We start from the raw sequence: 21,445 nt of genomic DNA, 5'->3' as shown, positions 1-21,445 counted from the left end.
TCAATTGTTTCTAACACTTCTTAAATAATAATGTGAATTTTCCCTATTACATCCTGAATCATGACTTTTTAGGAGATACACACATGAGAGTGTCTTTCATGATATATTGTTATGAATGTCAATGGGAAATGTATTTTCTCTTGGCTCAAAGGCAAGATTTCAGAAATATCTATACTGTGCAAAAATGATATACCCATTTATTTGTATATACAATTCATATATTTAAATTACCTGGAAATAGAAGTCTAATATACCAACCATGTCTGTGCCTTCTGGAAAACACTGAAAAAAATAGAAAGGCAATTAAAAATGTACAAACACGGGGGGAAATGCAGATGTTAAGATTAAATTTTAAAAATGTACATAGCTGTTTTATTTTAATTGAGAACAAAATAGCACATAACCTATAAAAGGGTATAAACATGAAATCACAAAGAATAAAACACAATTACATCACATATAGTCTTCTAGATTCTAGTTTAACTGACAAATATAAACTGATTCATAATTCATAAACCAAGTTACTGGACCAGCCAACTTAAAATTTTAAAAATCAAGTGCAATCAACAATAGTCAGGGATTTGAATAAATGGGTGAATCCTTACACAAAATATGCATTAACATAACTAGTCAAATATTTGAATACTGCCAGATACAAATCCATTTAATAACATGAACACTTTGATAGCATAACTCAAGGTTATTTTATAAAAACTTCTGAATCTTAAATAGTAGGTAATTGTTTAAAATTGTTGAATTCTTAGCATGCATCTTCATACATTTTGTTAAGTAAAGGAATAACTTGAAATAGAACAAAAGTTAAAAACCTTTTTTTCTTTTAAGTAATATCCTATTGCAAAATTTCGATCTCCACTTTCTCTTTCAGACTGAAACCTAGAGAAAAAAAAACACACATTTGTTTTATTTCTGTAAAAGTATGGTTCTGTAGCTTAATTAGTACACACAAGTGCAGTATAAAGAACATGGACCACATAGTCAGAATGCTGGGTCTGTCCCAGTTCTGTCAATAGGCTTGCTAGCTATGTGGCCTTCAGCAAGTCTTTTCAGTGACACCTCCTATCTTAAATTTCTCAGCTATAAAAAGGTTAAAATTAGTTAAGCACTTTCTAATCCACATATTTTTTGAAGCTAATTACCAAATATTCCACCATTAAAATATACTAAAAAATGCAGAACTTTCTAGCTCCCTCAAAAACACAAAACTCTGAGGAGGGAGGGTATGTATTGGATAGAGCTGCTCTATCCAATACATAGAAACAAACACAGAGAAGCAGCCAAAGCATGGAGACAAAGAAACATGTCACAAATGAAAGTAATGGAAGCAAGCAAACTGCTGGGTATAGAGTTCAAAACCATGGTTATAAGGTTACTCAAGAATCTTATAGAAACCTCCCAGGGACTTAGTGAGATTTTCAAGGATCTTAGTGAGAATGCCAAAAAGATGAAAAAGGACCAGTCAGAAATTAAGCATTGACTGAAATAAAGAATAATATACAGGAATTCAACAGTAGACTAGAGGATCCCAAAAATCAAATCAATGATTTGAAATACGAGAAAGCAAAAAACACCCAGCCAGAAGAGCAAAAGAAAGAAGAATACAAAGATATGAAGACAGTGTAAGGAGCTTCTGGGACAACTTCAAATGTACCAACATTTGCATTATGGGGGGGCCAAAAGAAAAGAGAGAGCAAGATATTGAAAATCTGTATGAAGAAATAATGACAGAAAACTTCCATTACTTGGTGAAAGAAATAGACTTACAAGTCCAGGAAGCACAGAGAACCCCAAGCAAGAGGAATCCAAAGAGGACCAAATCAAGACACATCATAATTAAAATGCAAAAGACAGCCGAAACCGGTTTGGCTCAATGGTAGAGCATCGGTCTGCGGACTGAAAGGTCCCAGGTTCGATTCCGGTCAAGGGCATGTACCTGGGTTGCGGGCACATCCCCAGTAGGGGGGTGTGCAAGAGGCAGCTGGTCGATGTTTCTCTCTCATCGACGTTTCTAGCTCTCTATCTCTCTCCCTTCCTCTCTGTGAAAAATCAATAAAATATATTTTTAAAAAATAAATAAGTAAATAAAATAAATAAAATGCAAAAGACAAAGAGAGAATATTAAAAGCAGCAAGAGGAAAACAGTTACCTACAAGGGAGTGCGCATTCGACTGTTAGCTGATTTCTCAACTAAAACCATGCAGGCCAGAAGGTAGCAACAAGAAATATTCAATATGATAAATAGCAAAAAACTACAACCAAGATTACTCCACCCAGAAAAGCTATCATTCAGAATTGAAGGTCAGATAAATAGCTTCACAGACAAGAAAAGGCTAAAGAATAAAGAAGTTCATCACCAACAAACCAATATTATATGAAATGCTAAAGAGCATTCTTTTTAAAAATATATATTTTTTATTAAGTTTTTATAGAGAGGAAGAGAGAGGGATAGAAAGCCAGAAACATCAATGAGAGAGAAACATCGATCAGCTGCCTCTTACACACCCCCTACTGGGGATATGCCTCAGCCAAGGTATATGCCCTTAACCTGGGACCTTTCAGTCGGCAAGCCGATGCTCTATCCACTGAACCAAACCAGTTTCGGCTGAAGGGTATTCTTTAAGAAGAGGAAGAAGGTAAAGAGAAAGAATATGAACAAAGTAGCAACAAATACATTTTTATCAACAATTGAATATAAAAAATGAAACAAATAAAAAATATGATGAACAGAATAAACTGGTGAGTGGAATAGAATCAGGGCCATGGAAATGGAACAGAATGACGATTCTTAGAGGGAAGGGTGTGTGGGAAGAGAGATTAAATAACTTATATGACTGTATGCATTACCTATGGACACAGACAATAGGTGGCAAGGGTCTGAGGGAGATGGGAACTGGGTGGAGGGGAATTATGGGAGTGAAATCTCTGAAATAATCTCAACAATAAAGATTAACTAAAAAAAACTTAAAGAAGAGTAGGATCAAATTATCAAGACTGATAAAAGCAAAGAAATGTAAATAGCTCTTAAATGCCAACAAAATAAAAGCTTAAAGGCTTTCAAACAAGCTACCTTGTTAACTCTATATTTTAGAAGATTGGCTCTGACATCAGTTTGGGAAAGAGGAAAAAGAAAGGATGAGTGATGTTATTAGGTGACTACTGTAATGAGAGGTACAGGAAGCCTGGATTTAGGTAGTGGTGATAGACCTGGAGGGAGAGGTATGATAAAAAATGAGAGCAGTTGTGCTAATCTTCAGACTTGATAAAAACAAAGAGAAATAGTGTGAAGTCACTCTACCCAGGTTTTAAGGAGGGCAGAGTCTAATGGTGACAATGGGGCAAAGACAAGATATAGAAATAGCTCAGTGAAATATGAGAACGAAGGGTGACATGAAATTAATAGAAAGCTTCCTGGGAAAGTTATTTAAGCTGATGAATAAAAGTTTGTAAGGCAGACAACCTGAAAATGTTTGCCCTCTGAAACATACAAACCATCACCTAATTAGAACTCCTACTAAAAGTGTTTAAACTTTATCTAATCACAAGGAAACAACCAGACCTATAAAAAAACAAAACAAAAAAACAAAAAAAACAAACAAACATGGAATATCCACCTCAGCCCAAGGGCTAGATACAACTTGCTTCTTGTTTTTATAAGTAAAATTTATATGGCTACTTTCCTATTCAAAGTAGAACTAAATATAATAGTTGTAACAGAGACTGCTAGTCTAAAATATTTACTACCTGGTCCTTCACAGAAAAGGTTAGGTAATTCCTGCACTAGAAAGCAAGTGATTGGCACATTAAAAAAAAAAAAAAAAAAAAAAAAAAAAGCCATTTAATAAAAATTTTAAAAGATACTGAGGCAGGTAGACTATGTTATTTTTAAAAGACAAGAGACCATGATTAGTTCCTTGTTTAGTTTATGGCATTTAGAGGACATTTATATATAATTTTAACTAGTGCACAAAATTCGGGCAGGGAGGAGGGGGGGGATCCTCAGCCCAGCCTGCACCCTCTCCAATCTGGGACCCCTTGAGGGATGTTCAGCTGCCCATTTAGGCCCGATCCCCCAGGACTGATGGCTCCCAACCACTCACCTGCCTGGCTTCCTGATCACCACCCCCTAACCATTCCACTGCCAGCCTGCTTGACGCCTAACTGCTCCCCTGCTGGCCCAATTGCCCCTAACTGTCCTCCCCTGCAGGCCTGGTTGCCCCTAACTGCCCTCCCCTGCTGGCCCGGTAACCCCTAACTGCCCTCCCTTGCCAGCCTGGCGCCCCCCCCCCCCCCAACTGCCCTCCCCTGCAGGCCTAGTCCCCCCAACTGCCTTCCCTTGCAGGCCTGGTCCCTCCCAACTTGCCCTCCCCTGTTGGCCTGATCTCCCCCAACTGCCTTCCTCTGCTGGCCCAGTTACCCCTAACTGCCCTCCCGTGCTGGTCTGAATGACCATAACTGTCCTCTCCTGCAGGCCACCTTGTGTCCTCATGGGGGCAGCCATCTTGTGTGTTGGAGTGATGGTCAATTTGCATATTACTATTTTATTAGAGAGGATATCACATGTTAGTGTTAAGTGTCAGTGGTACTGAAGTTATGTAGGAAAATGTCCTTATTCCTAGAATATACAGGGAAGTTATTTAAAAGTGAAGTGTCGTGATGTTTCAAACAGTTCAGAATAAAAGCCACCCTCATAGATGTACATTTACATTATCTATCTATCTATCTATCTATCTATCTATATAAAAGGCTAATATGCAAAGTGTCTCCTTGGGAGTTCGACCAGGAGTTCAATCACTTGCTATGACATGGCTGACCACCAGAGGGCGGCATGGAATAAAGAAAGGCCCGGGCAGGCAGACAGATATCCCCTGAGGGGTCCCAGATTGTGAGAGGGTGCAGGTGGGCTGTGGAACCAACCCCCACCCCCATGTGCAGGAATTTCATGCACCAAGCCACTAGTGTGTGTGTGTGTGTGTGTGTGTGTGTGTGTGTGTAGAGATAGCACATATATTTTTTTACTAACGAGAGGGGTTGATAAAAGCAGGTAAAAGGATGGCCCATTATAAAATCCTGTCATAAAGCAGACTCACGTTGCATTACTGAATCCAACATATTCATTACCAGCCATCTTATTCAAAAATTGCATCACCTATAAATCAAAAGTTAAAAATATCAGTATCAAAAAACAAACATATAAAGAATGTAGCATGAAAACTGAATTCTATATTGCACTTACATAGTCAAATTTTTCAGCATTATTCACTCCTTGCTACAAAGAAATGAGACATGAAAACATTAGTGAAGGTACCACCACATTTAAGTTTTAAATGAATATAATATAAAAATTTCAAACTATCATAAAATTAATATACTATGCATTAGTACTTTTAAATCTAGAAAATGCTTCTAAAATAACCTAACATTTACATAAATTATATACATGTTTTTTCAATACCCATATGTTGAGAATTATCTGAGTTACAAAGGGAATGCTTTATTTTAAGTATAACTTTACCCAACCCAAAGTTATAGAATTTTAAATACAAGTTACTCCAAATCCCATCTTTCATGACAACAGATAATCTGCTAATTAGACAATGTTAATTTCATATTTTTAAAAGACTTAAAATAAAGTTTCACCCTTAGAGAAAAAGTAAGTATGGTTTTAAATTAAGAATAATCTACTTATATATTTAAAATAACCTTAAAACAATATATAAGAGTTAGAAAAATGAGTTATGTTGCAAAATTAATATTTTAATTCTAGTATATGCAAACATTCTGGATAGATTTTACGAGTGTAGAGAAAGCTCTACTTTTAATATCTCACTTGTTATATGATAAACACTGAACTAAAAAAACATATTTCAGAGTCTCTAAAAAATTAGCTACGTCTTTATTTAGCATTGTGCCAATTCAGAATATAGAAGATGTATTGTTTCATTGCTTCTATTTCTGACATGTTAGCTACTGCAAATGTCAATAGGTAAAACCTATGTAATGTAGATCAGTTCAAGTAGCCAAACGGTTGCATTTTACCTCAGCGAAGTTTACAAAGCAGTAAGTTGTAGATCTGAAATCAAACGTATTAATTGGTGATGTGCACCCAAAAGAAACAATACATCTCTAAGTTTAAAACAGGTTCAAAATAAAATTTGACAACTATAATTTTAAAAATGAAAAATTTTAATTTTACCTTCAAAATAATCCAAAACATTACAATTAAAATTTTATTATTGGGGGGGGGGGGAAACTGTATGATATGAGAGTATTATTTAATTGAATAAAGCCAGGTTCATTCTCCACTTTATAAGCAGATTAGAATGTGACTGACAATCTGTGGAATCCTAAAAATCTTTTTATTTAAGAAAGGATGTGCAATTCACATATACAATTGGTAGCTAGAAAGAACACATTTATTCATCAAATTAGGTATCAACACTTAAACAAAGATAATTTAAAGCCATATTGTAATCACTATGTCTTTTCTATAAAGCGTTCTTCTGACAAATTTTAAGTTTTCTTTCAAATGTAGAACTGTAACTCCAAAGCTGTTCAATGAAAAACAATTAAAAGAAATTACCAACTTCATTGAACTGTTGCAGTTGTCAATATATTCCATAGATCCTAATGCTGTAAAATATGTAACAACATTTAAACCACAAAAACCTTTTTAACCTTTGAAAAAGCATAAAAAATAAAAACAACCCAAAAAATCAAAGAACCACAACTCTTCTGGATGTCAGCATTTGCATTGTGATGTAACATGAATAATTACTGGTTACACAATTAATCAATGTAAAACAAGTTATACTGAACTTTCATTCTCTCACCTAAATTATGCCCTATAAAATTAACACAAGTTTTCTTTATTTAGCTGTTGAGTTTAATAGAAGGAAAAAAAAAAGAAAAAGAAAAACCATTCCAATCCTAGCCCATGGCCACCTTTTTGTAGCTTACTAAAATCAAGTATGACTGACTGTTGTTTCTATGCTTTTTTAAAAGAAAGTTTGATATTTACCAATGACCATCATTATGAAAAATTTGAGTAAGCTACTTGAAATATTCTAGACAAATTATGTAAAAAATCAAAATAAAGTATTTGAATGATGGTGTTGACTCAAAAGTCTTTCCAAAACTTCCCCATTTAAATGTAAAAGCACTTGATTAATGTTTATTCTTATTATCTATCCTGGAAATAACATTTAATGTAAATCAATAAATATATTTGCCCCTGTATCTCTTGGAAAGACTCCACGACCCAATCAATCATAAGATATCAGGTTATTTTTATTTTTGAATAAGTTACTGTGTAAATTTTTATTTGTAAAGATACTAGAAAAAATACATACAAGATAGAGTAAATACCTCCAAACAAATAAGCAAATGTGAACTTTAAAAAAGCCATCATTGTTATTAAGCAGTGCACCACTGCGGTGGCAGTGGAGGAACAGATGTGAAAATTAAAAATGGTCATAGGTATACGGGGAAGGTTGGTTAAACTCTTCTGTTTATTTTGTGTATGTTTGAAGATTCTCATTAAATATTAAAGGGGAAAAGTCTATTTGCGAATAGTTTCTCATGTTAATTTACAAAATTCATCCTTGAGAATATTTTCTTTACCCTTAAAATAGTATTTGATTTTTAATGAACTCAGGATACTTTCTACTATTAGGACGAGTTTAATTCTCTAACTTTTACAGATGCACAAGTTGAGAAGTAATATCACTGACAACAGACGAGTAGGTAGAATTAGGAGAGGTTTTAAAGCAACATCACAGTATTTTATACATCTATCTCATCACATACAGAAGTCAGTAATCCTCAAAAAGTATGCGTATTGCTGCTACAGAAACTAAGATCCTCTTTCTATTTTGCTGAAACCAAAGAAGTAGAAACAACCTGGTATTACAAGAGGACCTGCTCCATCACTACAGGCTTCACACCCTCACTGCCACTGAGTCCATTCTTTCAAATGTCCTCTCTTGTTGGAGCCCAACAGGTTTTCAGAACCTGAGCAGTGCACCATAGGAACATTTGGGACACATGAGAAGTATACCTTTCTTTCGGAAAATGGGAGGAAACCTGGATTAAAGGCAGATTAACTTCTACAAAAGCTATATGAAAACTGAGATTTGAAAATTGATCATCTAAAGTTTTTAATACCCCTTTTATTCTTGGGGGGAAAAACCCTATGACCAGGAATATGTTTATTCCAGTTTTAAATCACTGCATCATTATTAGATATCGTGTTATTTTGTAAGGCACCATTGCACTTGGACCAGCCTATATTGTGTTATTTTAATCTTGAAAAGTTACATTAAGTATAGCAGGAAAACTTAAAAATACAAAACAAAACAAAAAAAAACTGGACAAAATATATTCACTAAATTTTTTAAACCACTGATCAAATGACTTTTCTTTAAAAATAAGTTTTTATTGATTTCAGAGAGGGAGGGAGAGGAAGAGAGAAACATCAATGAAGGGAGAAAATCGTGGATCGGCTGCCTTCTGCACACCCCACACTGGGAATCAAGCCTGCAACCTGGGCATGTGCCCTGACCAGGAATTGAACCTGGGACCCGCAGGCCAACGCTCTATCCACTGAGCCAAACCAGCCAGGGCTGACCAAATGACTTTTAAAAAGCAAACCAAGTGGCTTATTTGAAAAGGTAGTAATCAGACTCTGAGATTAGAAAGTTATATATATTTTTCTATAAACCTACCTATCAAAGATATTAAAGAATTTACATTCCTTTAAAGAAAATTTTATGAATGAAAATTTGATAAAGAGGCAGTGAGTTTTAACACTGGCTGATAAAATATAACTATTATTACTTAGAGTGTTTTTACAGCCTGTTTTTACAACATACTCATGAATTGAATCATATATTATACAATTTAGCAGGTGAAAATATCACTGATAACAGGAATAAATTTAATATAAAAATGACATTCAAAGTCACTGCATCAATCTGTTCTTTTGTATGTAAATAACTTGATTCCGTCCATAAAATACAAAGATATAAAAGCCATCTGACAATTATAGATCCTAGAGAAAAGAGGCCTAGAAGAAAGGCAAAACAAAGTAACTGAAATTTTATAAAATACTCTCAAGTTTAAGCTTGCCATAAAGAATGCTTTAAAGGCTAAATACCTGGAGCATTTTAATGGGTGTTACAGATAAAAAATAATGTTCTAAAACCATTTTTTTCATAGATTAAAAAACATAGCTTGAAGGACATTAAAGAGCTAAAAAAGAGAATCACATCTAGTAGCCACGATAAAATACCCAAACTCTGGGTGCTCTTTGAGCAAAGGTCTAGAGCTCTACAGACAGTGAGCACCAACTGCTGTCTCAAGAATGATTATGCACTGAAAATTAGACGTGCTTTTAAGCTAATAAATCTGCTTAAAAATAAAGCAACAAAAAAGTGAATTCTTTGGCAAATTATTTTTCATTTAAAAGAAACCTTGAATACACCAACTGATATAACATGAATAAACAAATACAACCCTTTCTTATGCATGTCGGCAAGCCAAAGAAAGGTATCATCTACTGCGCCCCAGAGAACAAACCACCTTACAAATGTGGCTTCCCAGCCAGCCTGACAGGTTATCACTGACATAAGCAAACGAGCTTCACAACAGGCAGATTTCCATGGAGCATGAGTAACTTCTTTTAAGAGAAAGAAGGGAAACCAACTTCTGATTTTTAAATTAAAAAATACTTCTGATTTTAAAAATCAGCTTCTTCAGATGACAAACACTGGGAACTACCACTAGAATTGAGATGTAAACAAAGAAGACATATAACTTTTAAAATAAAAAAGCTTAAGTGTGGCAATAATCTTGTAATACGTTATCCTTATTTTTGTACCCTAACATTCAAATTCAAAACTTTATCAAAAGTTATTATTACTAGGCTTAACTTTACAACTGCAGGAAACTTTTACCACTGGAAAGAAAAAAATGACATAATAATACTACTATTCCACCCAGAATAACAGTGCTCCCTTCAAATTTACTTTTCCTCTTTTCTTTAAATCAAGTTATCACATCATCATCATCATCAAATAAAACAAACTACATAAAAAAGTATTCCTTTAGCTAACATAGAAATAAAGAGAGGAGGTATAGTACCTTTATGTTTTGTTTATTATGTTCTTTTTCTGTACAAAATGACATTTCTTTTATGAAGGTATTTACCTATATAGCTTTGTTTAAAATGTTAAATATTGGCGGTTTCCTACAAGTTTAGTAGTTAAGAATTTATGCAACAGGTTCCTTCTGTCCAAATCCTCCTTTTTTCCACAATCTGCTAATCCTTTTGAACACTTGTTCTGCCTCTTGCCCCATTTCCTGAGGATCACCACCAATCCTACAAGGAAAAAATATCAATACTACAAAATTATGAAATAAAGAGTCTTACTAAAGACTCTACTTAATGTGTGTGTGTGTGTGTGTGCGTGTGTGCGAGCGTGTGTGTGAATGGAAGTAACATGAAGAGCCTATTTTAATAGCATCATAATACAATTTTGAATTTGAACGGAAAAAAAAAAAAATAGCCTGAAGATCATTAACTAAAAGAACTAAAAGAAAATGGTATCTAGTAGCCAGGATAAAATACCCAAACTCTGGTGCTCCTTGAGCAAAAGCCTAGCTCTACAACTGCTGTCTCAAGAATGACTATGCACTACTGAAAATTAGATGTGCTTTTAAGCCAATAAATTTGTATCTTTCATATAAATAAAAATTCAGAAAATAAAATGTCTGCTTCTTGGACAATGTAACTGTGTAAGGTAAAGAAAAAAATGTAATTAAGAGCAATAGCAAAGAGAAAAATCAGGAGATTTAGCCCAAGCCCAATTCTGCTACAGTTAAACCTGTGCTATTTCCTCACTGCACATATGTAAGATAAGAGGGTGGGCTTGAAGAACCTTTTGGCTCTTTACCCCAATTTCAATGACCAACTCATAAACATTACATGTAGAGATTACATACAAATAGTAAGAGTTTTGAATTCTTTTTTTGAAGAGTTTAAAAATTATAAGCTTACCCCTAATATACCTCTAGACTTAGTCATTTAAAAACAACAACAAAAAAGCCCCTTGTGAAATACTTTCTAAAAACGAATCAAAATAAAAATTCAAAGAAAGTGAACTTAAATATAAACCATACCCTAACGCTTCATTTTCCAGTGAACTTAAAACTTTTATAAACTTAAGGTCACTGATCAAATTTGCAAATACAAGATGACTCAGTTAAATTTTTGCTCTGTTGGATGCTGAACCACACTGTGTATGTGTTTTAACTCTGCTTCTAAGTGCTTATTATAAAGTTTATGGCTTGTGAATGACCATGGTAAGTGAAACTAATGGAGTGACGGTATGGTATGACCACACATGATTTCCCACCTGCGGCCTTGCAGTGTGGTACATTAAACCCAAGAGTCATGAAACCGAAGAAGAACGCAGTTAAGAAAGGCACTTGCATATGCCCTTTCTTGTGCTATTGCTGTGCCACGTGAATCTTTCCCCAGGGTAAGAGCTTACACTAGGGTCCATGGATCAGCTTCAAGGGTCTGTGAATTCCCCAAAAAGTTACTAAAATCAGGGCATGTGAACATTTTTTCTGGGAAGAGTCACAAAAGGTTGAGAACCATTCTAGTTTTTTCATTAAGCATTATTAACACATACAATGTATTATTAAAAATTTGCTCACCTTTAATTCAAGTTACTTATTCAAATCTAACAATTATTAATGAGACTTTCTCTCATTGCAGTACTGATTGCACTGCATGGCAAGGGCCCATTTGTGTCTATTCCACACTATAATGCAAGCCACCTGAAGGCAGGGATGTGCCTAGCATATATTCATATTATAATTTTCTACAATAGACAACTACTTTCTTTTCACCTCAAACTGACAACTATTCTCTTATGCAAAGTAGTCATAAATAACTAGATGCTATAAGGGACAAAATGAAAATTTCCATAGCTTTCTGAATTAGTTACATTAAAAAATAACACTTGTCTATGGTATCTACCTCACTAGAATTACAAGGATTAAGTGGGTCAATAGTTTCAAAGCATGTGCCCTAAAATAGCAGCTAAACGTACATATTCTTAAGATTAGTCTTCTAATGTAAAGGGCTCTTCTCATAAGCATATAGAATTCATGAAAAAGAGGACTTCTAGCATACAAAGCAGATGAATTCTATTAATTGGGCCAAGAGTATAATTGATATTCAAACATTCTTTGTCTAACCAAGATAGTCCATCCTCAGTCACACACCTACAAAGCCATACATTTACTTTTTCAAGCTTGGAACACACAAGCACAGATTTACTAAGACAGTACATAAATGTTCCAAACACAAATGAAATTTGAATATAAGTAAAATTTATAAAGTTATAATCTAAACAATATCACACAACATAACTATTTTCAAATACTAATTTCAAACATTACATTAGAGCTTCCAATTATTAAGGTAAACCAGACACTAAAATTTTTTTTTAAATTAAAACATATAATGCAAACCAAAGCATAAAAATAATGTAACTTAATAATTGGAATAAGTCTTAATTATTGAAGTAAACCAAATAAAACAAGTTCAAATGAAAATCATAATTAGAGTTCATGAAAATGTAAAAGACTTGAGAATATTCAAGGGTAAATGTACTTTGCCTTAACACAAAGTACCAGAACAGCTGTTCCTATAGATGTTGATGACAAACATTAAACAATAAAATGTTTTTAACTCTGTTCATTTTAAAAGCCAAAAGGAACAGAAAGAGAAAAATAACAAAACTTTAAGAAGAAAAACTTGTGCCTATTGTTCAGCAGAGACTTTTTGAATTTTTGCCAGATCTTCAGGTCAATAATAACTGTTGAAATTTACAATGAGTCATCTGTTTTGAAATTATACAGTTTATTTTTACATTAATAGATATCCTAATTTTTTAACCAAAAGATTAATTTAATATCAAAAGAAAACTTTATATAGTCCTAAAATAATCCAAAATTCACATTATGCTTTAGATATTTAAAAAAATGTATTAGGTAAAAAGAAAATGTCAACATTTTACCTTTATTAATGAAGTCACAACAATTGCTCCAGCATTTACCATAGGATTATGTGGCTTATCTGTAACACATAAAAACAATAGCATTATTTCAAATACCTGATACCATTTTCTGTGATGCATATGTTTTTCCCGTGAACATATATTTCTTTGGGGGGACGGTGGGGAGTGTGGAGGAATGCACTTAAAATCACTTACTTATCTAACTAGTAATGCACCTCTAGGAAGCTGCTATCCTAGGAGGATGCAAATCAACTGAACTGTGGAATGATCAGTTGCTATGACATACACTGACCATCAGGGGGCAGAAGCTTAACACAGGAGCTGCCCCCTGGTGGTCAGTGCATTCCCACAGGGGTAAGGCCACTGGGCCAAAAGCCCTAAGCTGGGCTCACAGCTGGCAAGCACAGCAGCAGTGGCAGGAGCCTGTCCAGCCTCCTGGATTGCAAGAGGGTGCTGGCTGAGCTGAGGGACCGTCCGCCCCCGAGTGCACGAATTTTGCTCACTGGGCCTCTAGTAATAATTATATATGTGAACAAAAATTCATGTACAGAAGGCAGTGATTAGTGGTGTTAAGAGCGCATCCAAATTTCCTAATTCTGCCATTTATTAGCTATTTGACTTTGGACAGCTGACTGATCTTCACTGTGCATCAGTTTTCCCATCTGTAAACTAAGATAACAATAGCACCAGCACCCCAGCAAGTCAAAATGCTTCAATAGAGGACTCTGGTCAAGATAGAAGAGTAGGTAAAGGTGGTACTGGCATCCTCCAAAGATCACATCACAATTGAAACCAAACTACGGTACAGCCATAATTGAGAACAGCATGAGCTCATACTGACCAGAAGTCCTATAGTTAAAGATATAAAGAAGCCAAATGGAGATTGGTAGGAGAGACAGAGACTTGAACAGGCTTGTCTCACACCCACGTGTGTAGGTTAGAAATTAGGAGGGAAACTTGCAGCTCAGAGGCCCTCTGAAAATTGAGGAGTCCCAAACCCATACCAAGCACCCCAGCCCTGGGTTCCATTAACTATAATCCCTGCTTATAGTTAAGATTGAGGGCCGAAACCGGTTTGGCTCAGTTATCTTAAATTACACAATGAGGAACCTAGTATGTGCTTGAAAGATTGAAAGATAGAAACAAATCTATAGGTTGATATGTAGATTTAAAACACCAACTGCTAAGTGATCAGAAGTACTACCTTTGTTTTCCCTTTTCTTTTGGATCCCTACAAAGTAATAAGGCTTGTTAGTTGTCTATTTAACGTAAAAAGCTTTTTTCAAATATTAAATGTTACAAAACAGAAAAAGCAACAACACTATCTCAATCAGGGCCACCACTTAAAACTAATATATCCTATTCTGTCCTGTCCTATCCTATATAATAAAAAGCTAATATGCAAACAGAGTGAATGGCAAACAACTGAACAACCGGTTACTATGACAAGTGCTGACCACCAGGGGGTGGGCGTGGAACATGGCAGGCATCAGCCACAGCGGGATGGTGGTGAGTGGGGGCACCAGCCCAAGGTGGCACGGGTTGCTGTCATTGGGTGGAGCCTCTGGTGGTTACTGAAAATTCTTTCCTCCCGTGCGCCCTGACGCTCGCACCTGGTGAGGTCTTTCTCCATCTCCCCCGGCTCCTAAGGGGCGATGGGGGCAGCAGCCACCACTTGCACCAGCTGACAGTACCAGTTCCGTGCCAGTAGCGGGTGCAAATGGGCCTAGCACTGTTAGCCCATGGGGGCGGCAGGAGTGGGGCTACCAGCAGACAGGGGGCAACGACTGGGAGGCACGGGAGGATGGGCCAATACCTGCCCCTGTGCCTACTGCAGCCTCGCAATCCTCAGTTCCTTTCAAGGTGCATGAATTCATGCTCTGGGCCCCTACTACAACATACAAAAGCAGAAATATAGACACCCATGTATATCTATCCGTTAGCTTAGATATTCAATAATTACCAACATACAGTAACAGTCACACCTAGCACTCCCAGCTGCACTCCATGAATTCTGATAGCAAATCACAGATAGCATGAGATTTTACTATAAAGCTATTCCCCTATGCGATTATAAAGTAAAAATCTTACCCTGCTCCCACCCCATCTTATCCTTATTCCACTTTCCAGTGATATGAGATGCCTAAAAAAACCATTTAAAAAAATAGGTGATTAAAACATTCCACTGGTTCACAGAGTTCTATGAAAAATGAAATTATGGCCAAGACCGGTTTGGCTCAATGGATAGAGCATTGGCTTGGGGACTGAAGGGTCCAGGGTTCAATTCAGGTCAAGGGCATGTACCTTGGTTGCGGGCATATCCCCAGTAGGGGGTGTGCAAGAGGCAGCTGATCGATGACTCTCTCTCATCGATGTTTCTAACTCTCTCTCTCTCCCTTCCTCTCTGTACAAAATCAATAAAATATATTTTTTTTTAAATGAAATTATGAATGCTTTTACTTTTCCCCTCCAAAAAATGACCCTCTTAGGTTTACATAGTAAAGGTATCTTTTTTCTGACCAACTTTTATATAATTCTTACCATCTTCATTTAAAAACAGTTTGTTGAATCTTAATCCACTTGGCTCTTTCCCAACATATCGATGCACATATTCTGTTCCAAGGTCATTAACTGCAATGGCGTATTTCAAAGGTTTTACACAGGACTGAAGACAAAATGGAACTTTGGTATCACCAATAGAATGCCTATTTAAAAAAAAAAAGATTAAATAATAATTAAGATAGACTGGAATCACTAGTGTTATTTTTACATGTTAATGCTACTTTGCAATGGTTTCCCCATAATTCAACCACAAGTCTAGATATTAAAAAATAATTGTATGTTTAAGAGGAACAGTGCAAATAAAGCCAAACCTTAAAAGTATTAGGGTAGCCAAAACGGTTTGGCTCAGTGAATAGAGCATCAATCAGCCTGCGGACTCAAGGGTCCCAAGGGTTCGATTCTGGTCAAGGGCATGTACCTTGGTTGCGGGCACATCCCCAGTGGGGGGTGTGCAAGAGGCGGCTGATTGATGATTCTCTCTCATTGATGTTTCTAACTCTCTATCCCTCTCTCTTCCTCTCTGTAAAAAATCAATAAAAAATATATTTAAAAAAAACCACTAAATCTTTATGTCTGATTCACAGCACAATAAAAAAAAAATCATTCTTAAAAAATATTGCTAACTTTATCCATTTTTCCAAGGGCCTCTCCTTAATTCATTGTTTTTTTTAAATCAAATCATTCTCACATCATTATCCTTTCTATAATTCTGCTAGAATCCTTATCTGTCAGTGGCTGTGCCTGTAGTGTGAGCATTTCCCAAAGACAACTTTCATAAACGTGATAAAATTCTGCATGTTTTGCAAATAACTTCATACTTTACAAATGACTGGTGGTTTTCATGGATTTGAAGAAACTTACCTCTGTCCATCTACTGTACAAACGGATACACCCCACAAATCAGGACTGAACTTGGCTAGTTGAGGAATATAGTCTGCAACCTAATCAAAATATTAGAAATTAACAGATATAATACAAGAAAATAATACTTTAGTCTACCAAAAATTTCATCTCAATTTACTTTCCACCAATGAATACTTATTTTATAGCACTTAGTGGCTTTGTAGTTTTTTATAAATAATATTCAAAATAACTAAGGGCACAATAGCTTTGAGAATTACAAGTAAGATCTACATGATTTCTCTGTCTCCACCATCCTTTCTGCTTTCCAAAGTATTCTCTCTTCCTAGGAAAGCACAGAGTCTAAAAGAGGAATTAGAATTTGAGTATGTTTTAGTAAGGAAAAGAAATAGAGAATTTCTTTAATCAGGGTCATACCAGTAGGGTTTCATTGTCTAAAATCTTTCAATATGAAGAAATAAATTAGTAACTCTTAGTATTATTTAGAGGATTTTTAAAACTAAAAATATTTAATGTTTGAGAATATCATATCTGCAGAAATACCCAGTAAAGTTGCTTTTTATTAAAGATTTAAAAGCCATCTCAATCATTTGAAAATCAAGAATTTATAAACTTAGATTACTTGTTAGTCAAAATAACAAGCTCAAATATTTAAAATGTTAAAATATTTTACCCAATGGCTTCATTTAACTTAAATTTCTTAATTAACAAAACACAAGAAAACTAACAACCTGACTCTCTATACCTCAAGTTGAGTTGAATTTATTAAGTGATTGGTTTAGGAAAATATTCACATTAAAATGTTACCTTTCCTCCAGACTGCTTTTTAGCGCTTTCATATAACTCATCGATGTGAGAAGTAAAAGACATAAAGTCGGGAATGACAAACTTTCTTCTAAAGGCTTGCGTTAACAAAACAATGTTGCTTTGAACACATCTGTGGAATGTGAGAAAAAATAAGTTGACTGAATGCCCTTCACATAGGAGTACTTGGTAATAACAGTATTAGGAGAATATTTAAACAATAAATTAATTTTATACAACAAACTAAATTCTAGAAATTATATTCTTTCTACAGCTTCTTTCCTTTAAGCAGCCTTTCATGGGAGTTGCTTAGCTGTTGAACAAGACAACAAAATAAATTAGACTGCCCCAAAAAATTATATCAAAGATTAAAATAACAGAACATTCTATCCGGTTAAATATCAAGACCACCTAAAACAAGTTTTTAGCCCTGGCCACTGTGGCTTAGTTGATTGGGCATTATCCCAGGCCCTGGTTACAGGCTCAATCCCTAGTAAGGGACATGCAGCAGCCAGCCAATTGATGTTTCACTCTCACATCCATCTCTCTCTAAAAATAAATGAAACTATTTTAAACATGAATTTAGTTAACAAAAATTAGACTTTAATCTCTTAATTCCTATAAAACTTTACTACTATTTCCAAAAAGCTGAAGTTTGTATTTTAACATATTTTTCCTGAATTACATTTTGAAAATTTTGCATTTCTATCATTAAAAATGTAAATAAAATCAACTTTGTTTAGTCAGACTAATGTCTCTTAAATAGCATTAAAATACTTATAAAATAAATGAATTTTAAATGAAATTACATATATAACGTAGTATATTATAATTCGATTTCTATTATTTGACTCACTAAAATAATTACATTATTATACTCACTTTTAACAATAAAAATTCAGAATATATATTGACTTGATCAACAAAATTAAAAAGATATAAAACAAAATAGGTTTGCAATGATAATGATATGCCCCAATCAGAACACAAAAAATTACAGTCCTATTTTCCATTATTAACCTATATATGTAGAAATAATTGCTACTCCAGAGATAACAAGTATTATTTCAGTAAATTTTGATAAATTTTTTTGATACCATCATGTTATTCTAAAAATATTAAATTTTGGCTGAAACCGGTTTGGCTCAGTGGATAGAGCGTCAGCCTGCGGACTGAAAGGTCCCAAGTTCGATTCCGGTCAAGGGCATTATGTACCTTGTTTGCAGGCACATCCCCAGTAGGAGGTGTGCAAGAGGCAGCTGATGGATGATTCTCTCTCATTGGATGTTTCTAACTCTCTATCCCTCTCTCTTCCTCTCTGTAAAAAAATATTTAAAAAATAAAAATATTAAATTTTGGCACCATTTGTAACAACCAATATATTTCAAATAGCAATTCAATTTGTACATGAAGAGTTGCAAGAAATATACTGAGTACAATACTCTGCAGAAAAGTTAAGACAATTCCTGATCTTAAATCGCTGAAGCTGTATCAAAACAAACACACATCCTTATTTTTTAAGAAATTATACATGAGAAAATAAGAACTGCCAAACAAATTTAAATTATTAACCTACTACCAACTATTTTAACTATTTAAAATTTTCAGCACTTTTAAAAGGAGGCTTTATAATTAACAAAACTGTGTAGTCAGTAAAGTAGGTTTTCTTTTTCTTTTTTCTTTATAAGAAAGTGCTGGTAAAGCAATAGTGACAGCCTTAACTAGTGAATTATGTGACCAACAGAAGCAATTTTAAACTCAGAAGTGTGCCTAATTGCATAAGAATGAACATTCCAAAGAGCAAATATTTTCTTGGGAGTTATTTTAATATAGATGGAATGAATCTATAATTAGAAGTTATTTAAAATGAACTATGAGGAGGAAGTCCTTATGCAGGTCAGCAGGTCACATCTTTCTCATGCTTTGTTCACTTTTCTCATCTGCAAACTGGGAATAATAATAACATTTCCCCCCCTCCTTAAGTGTTTATTATTAACAACTGTAATGTATGTCAATATTTTAAAAAAGTAAAATAACCATGAATTTTCTAAAGAAAATTAAAACATTTTACAAATGCAAAGATTCATTCCCTCCCAAAAAGAGAACAGACCAAAAAATTATTACACATAAAATTAATTCTAATACTTATACGGTTAAAAATGCATGAATATGGCATTCATTTTCAACATAAATTGGGTTACTGGCATTAAAAATAATTGACTAACAGACAGTCTCCAACTTTCAAATAGACTATACTCCAAACAATATGCTCAGAACTAACTTTCCCATTAAAAAAAAAGTCAGCCTGCCAGCACGACTCAGTGATTGAGCATTGTCCTATAATCAGGAGATCACGGTTAGATTCCGTCAGGGCACATGCCTGGGTTTCAGGCTTAATCCCCAGTGTGGAGTGTACAGGAGGCAGCAGTTTGATGTCTCTCTCATCATTGATGTTTCTAACCCTCTTCCTCTCCATTCTTCTCTGAAATCATTTTTTTTTAAAAAGTTACGCATAATAGGTATTTCTCAGATTATCCTCAAAGGCTAAATATGTTAACCAAAAATGTATTTTCATCAAAATTATTGACTTCAATAAAATCTTTATAAATTATTTTCTGGGGAAATGAGTTCCACTATACCATCTCATTCCCACCTGCATGGAGGTGAAATCGTTTTGTTTCTGGCAACACTAACTAGAAAACTTATTTTGAAAAGGTTAATTTTCAGCAGTTTAAAATCAACTCATTCTAGAGCTGGAAAGAACAACCCTTATGCCTACAGACTTAAGGCTTTTCTGTCTGCTTACAAACTAGTATACATTTGTCCTATTGGGAACTGCCTATATCACAATAACCAATTTTGTTAAATTGTTAGATTAGTGTTTAAAATAATGGTTGTTGTTTTTTATGTAATTATGGGCAGAAAAATTTAATTATGTTCCCTGGATTTATAATCAATGTACTTAAATTACTTTTAATTTCAGACTAAATCATAGCAACATGTTTATTGAGCACAAAAAAACTTTAAACAGTACTAAACAAGTGTGAAATGCTGCTTTCACTTAAAATTTCAAAGCAAATCCTCATTGCTATTATCAACAGGTCTACCTACCATCTCTCTGACAACTTCATTCTCAGATATGCCAGGGTAACTACAATCAAAGGTGAGAGCTCATAAACACTAAAAACAAAATAGTCTCCACTGCAAAGGTATAGCTAATAGAAATTACCTCCTTCTCGCCACAAAGCAGATTTTGAAGACTCAAAATTCCTAATACCAATTCCAAACGGAACTAAAGTTTATACTTTATTCGGTCAACTGAATTAACAGAATCATGAACCTTGTGGTGAAAAGATAGTCCCAAACTGTCAGCAATGCTTTACAGCAGGCCAGAAAACTGTGAAGGATCTCAGTTAAAAATCCTCACACCTGTAGAAAACTTAGAACTCCAGGATATTCCCAGGAGATATCTAGAACAAATCATCCAATCCCCATAAGAAAATAAAAGATAAATACATACAGACATACAAATAAATTTTCAAAGTCGATACTGGAATTCTTTGGGATTTCAACCTAATCCTATGGTCTGAAAAAAAGCCAATGTCTTTCTGTAGTGTGGACAAGTTTATACTGCTTTCCACTTTATTAGTAGTTTAAAATACCATTAGACCATGCTGTTCATTATAAGTAACCAGACTAGTAGGGACACATTAATGATGATTAATAATACATAGGCATGTATAGGGAAGCAAAAAATGTGCTCAATCTACCCAATGGAGGCATTAATTTCCAAAGTCATCTTTAGTTTTTAAATATTTGAGAAAAATGAAAATAGTCAAAAGCCTATGTATTAATACAACTAAAGAGAGGAGAAAAACAGACAAAGAAGAACTGTAGGCCTTAGGAATACCGGCTGTCTGAAGCCTTCTCGTTTTATGATGACCTCTAAGTCACCTTGTGAGAAGGAAGCAGAGACCATGCTGAGACAGCCGCAAGACAATCAGGTGAAGTGGAGATCAATGTAAGCCACAGCAGGACAAAGAGGAGGCTCTATGTCAAGTGAATGCAATCTCCAGGTACTTTCCATTGGAAGTATCCAAGGCTACATT

The 21,445-nt window shown here is 34.7% G+C and overlaps 1 protein-coding gene across 3 annotated transcripts in view; it reads right to left on the bottom strand.

Moving 5' to 3' along the window:
* The window catches only part of GLS (glutaminase), a 60,697-nt gene that overhangs the window by 26,861 nt on the left and 12,391 nt on the right, over window positions 1-21,445 (bottom strand). For all 3 annotated transcript variants that reach the window (XM_084892127.1, XM_084892129.1, XM_084892128.1), the window contains exons 4-11: window positions 17,340-17,469; window positions 16,533-16,612; window positions 15,651-15,814; window positions 13,110-13,168; window positions 5,252-5,284; window positions 5,106-5,164; window positions 828-894; window positions 232-282 (exon numbers count right to left, since the gene is read on the bottom strand). In XM_084892127.1, the coding sequence (XP_084748253.1) occupies window positions 232-282; window positions 828-894; window positions 5,106-5,164; window positions 5,252-5,284; window positions 13,110-13,168; window positions 15,651-15,814; window positions 16,533-16,612; window positions 17,340-17,469 (643 nt within the window). The remainder of the gene's footprint in view (window positions 1-231; window positions 283-827; window positions 895-5,105; window positions 5,165-5,251; window positions 5,285-13,109; window positions 13,169-15,650; window positions 15,815-16,532; window positions 16,613-17,339; window positions 17,470-21,445) is intronic.

This window comes from Pipistrellus hanaki (assembly GCF_964339955.1).
Source record: "Pipistrellus hanaki genome assembly, chromosome: 8".
Classification (NCBI taxonomy): Eukaryota; Metazoa; Chordata; class Mammalia; order Chiroptera; family Vespertilionidae; genus Pipistrellus; species Pipistrellus hanaki.
Note: the sequence above shows the minus strand (reverse complement) of the source record. Positions and strands in the feature narration are given on the sequence as shown.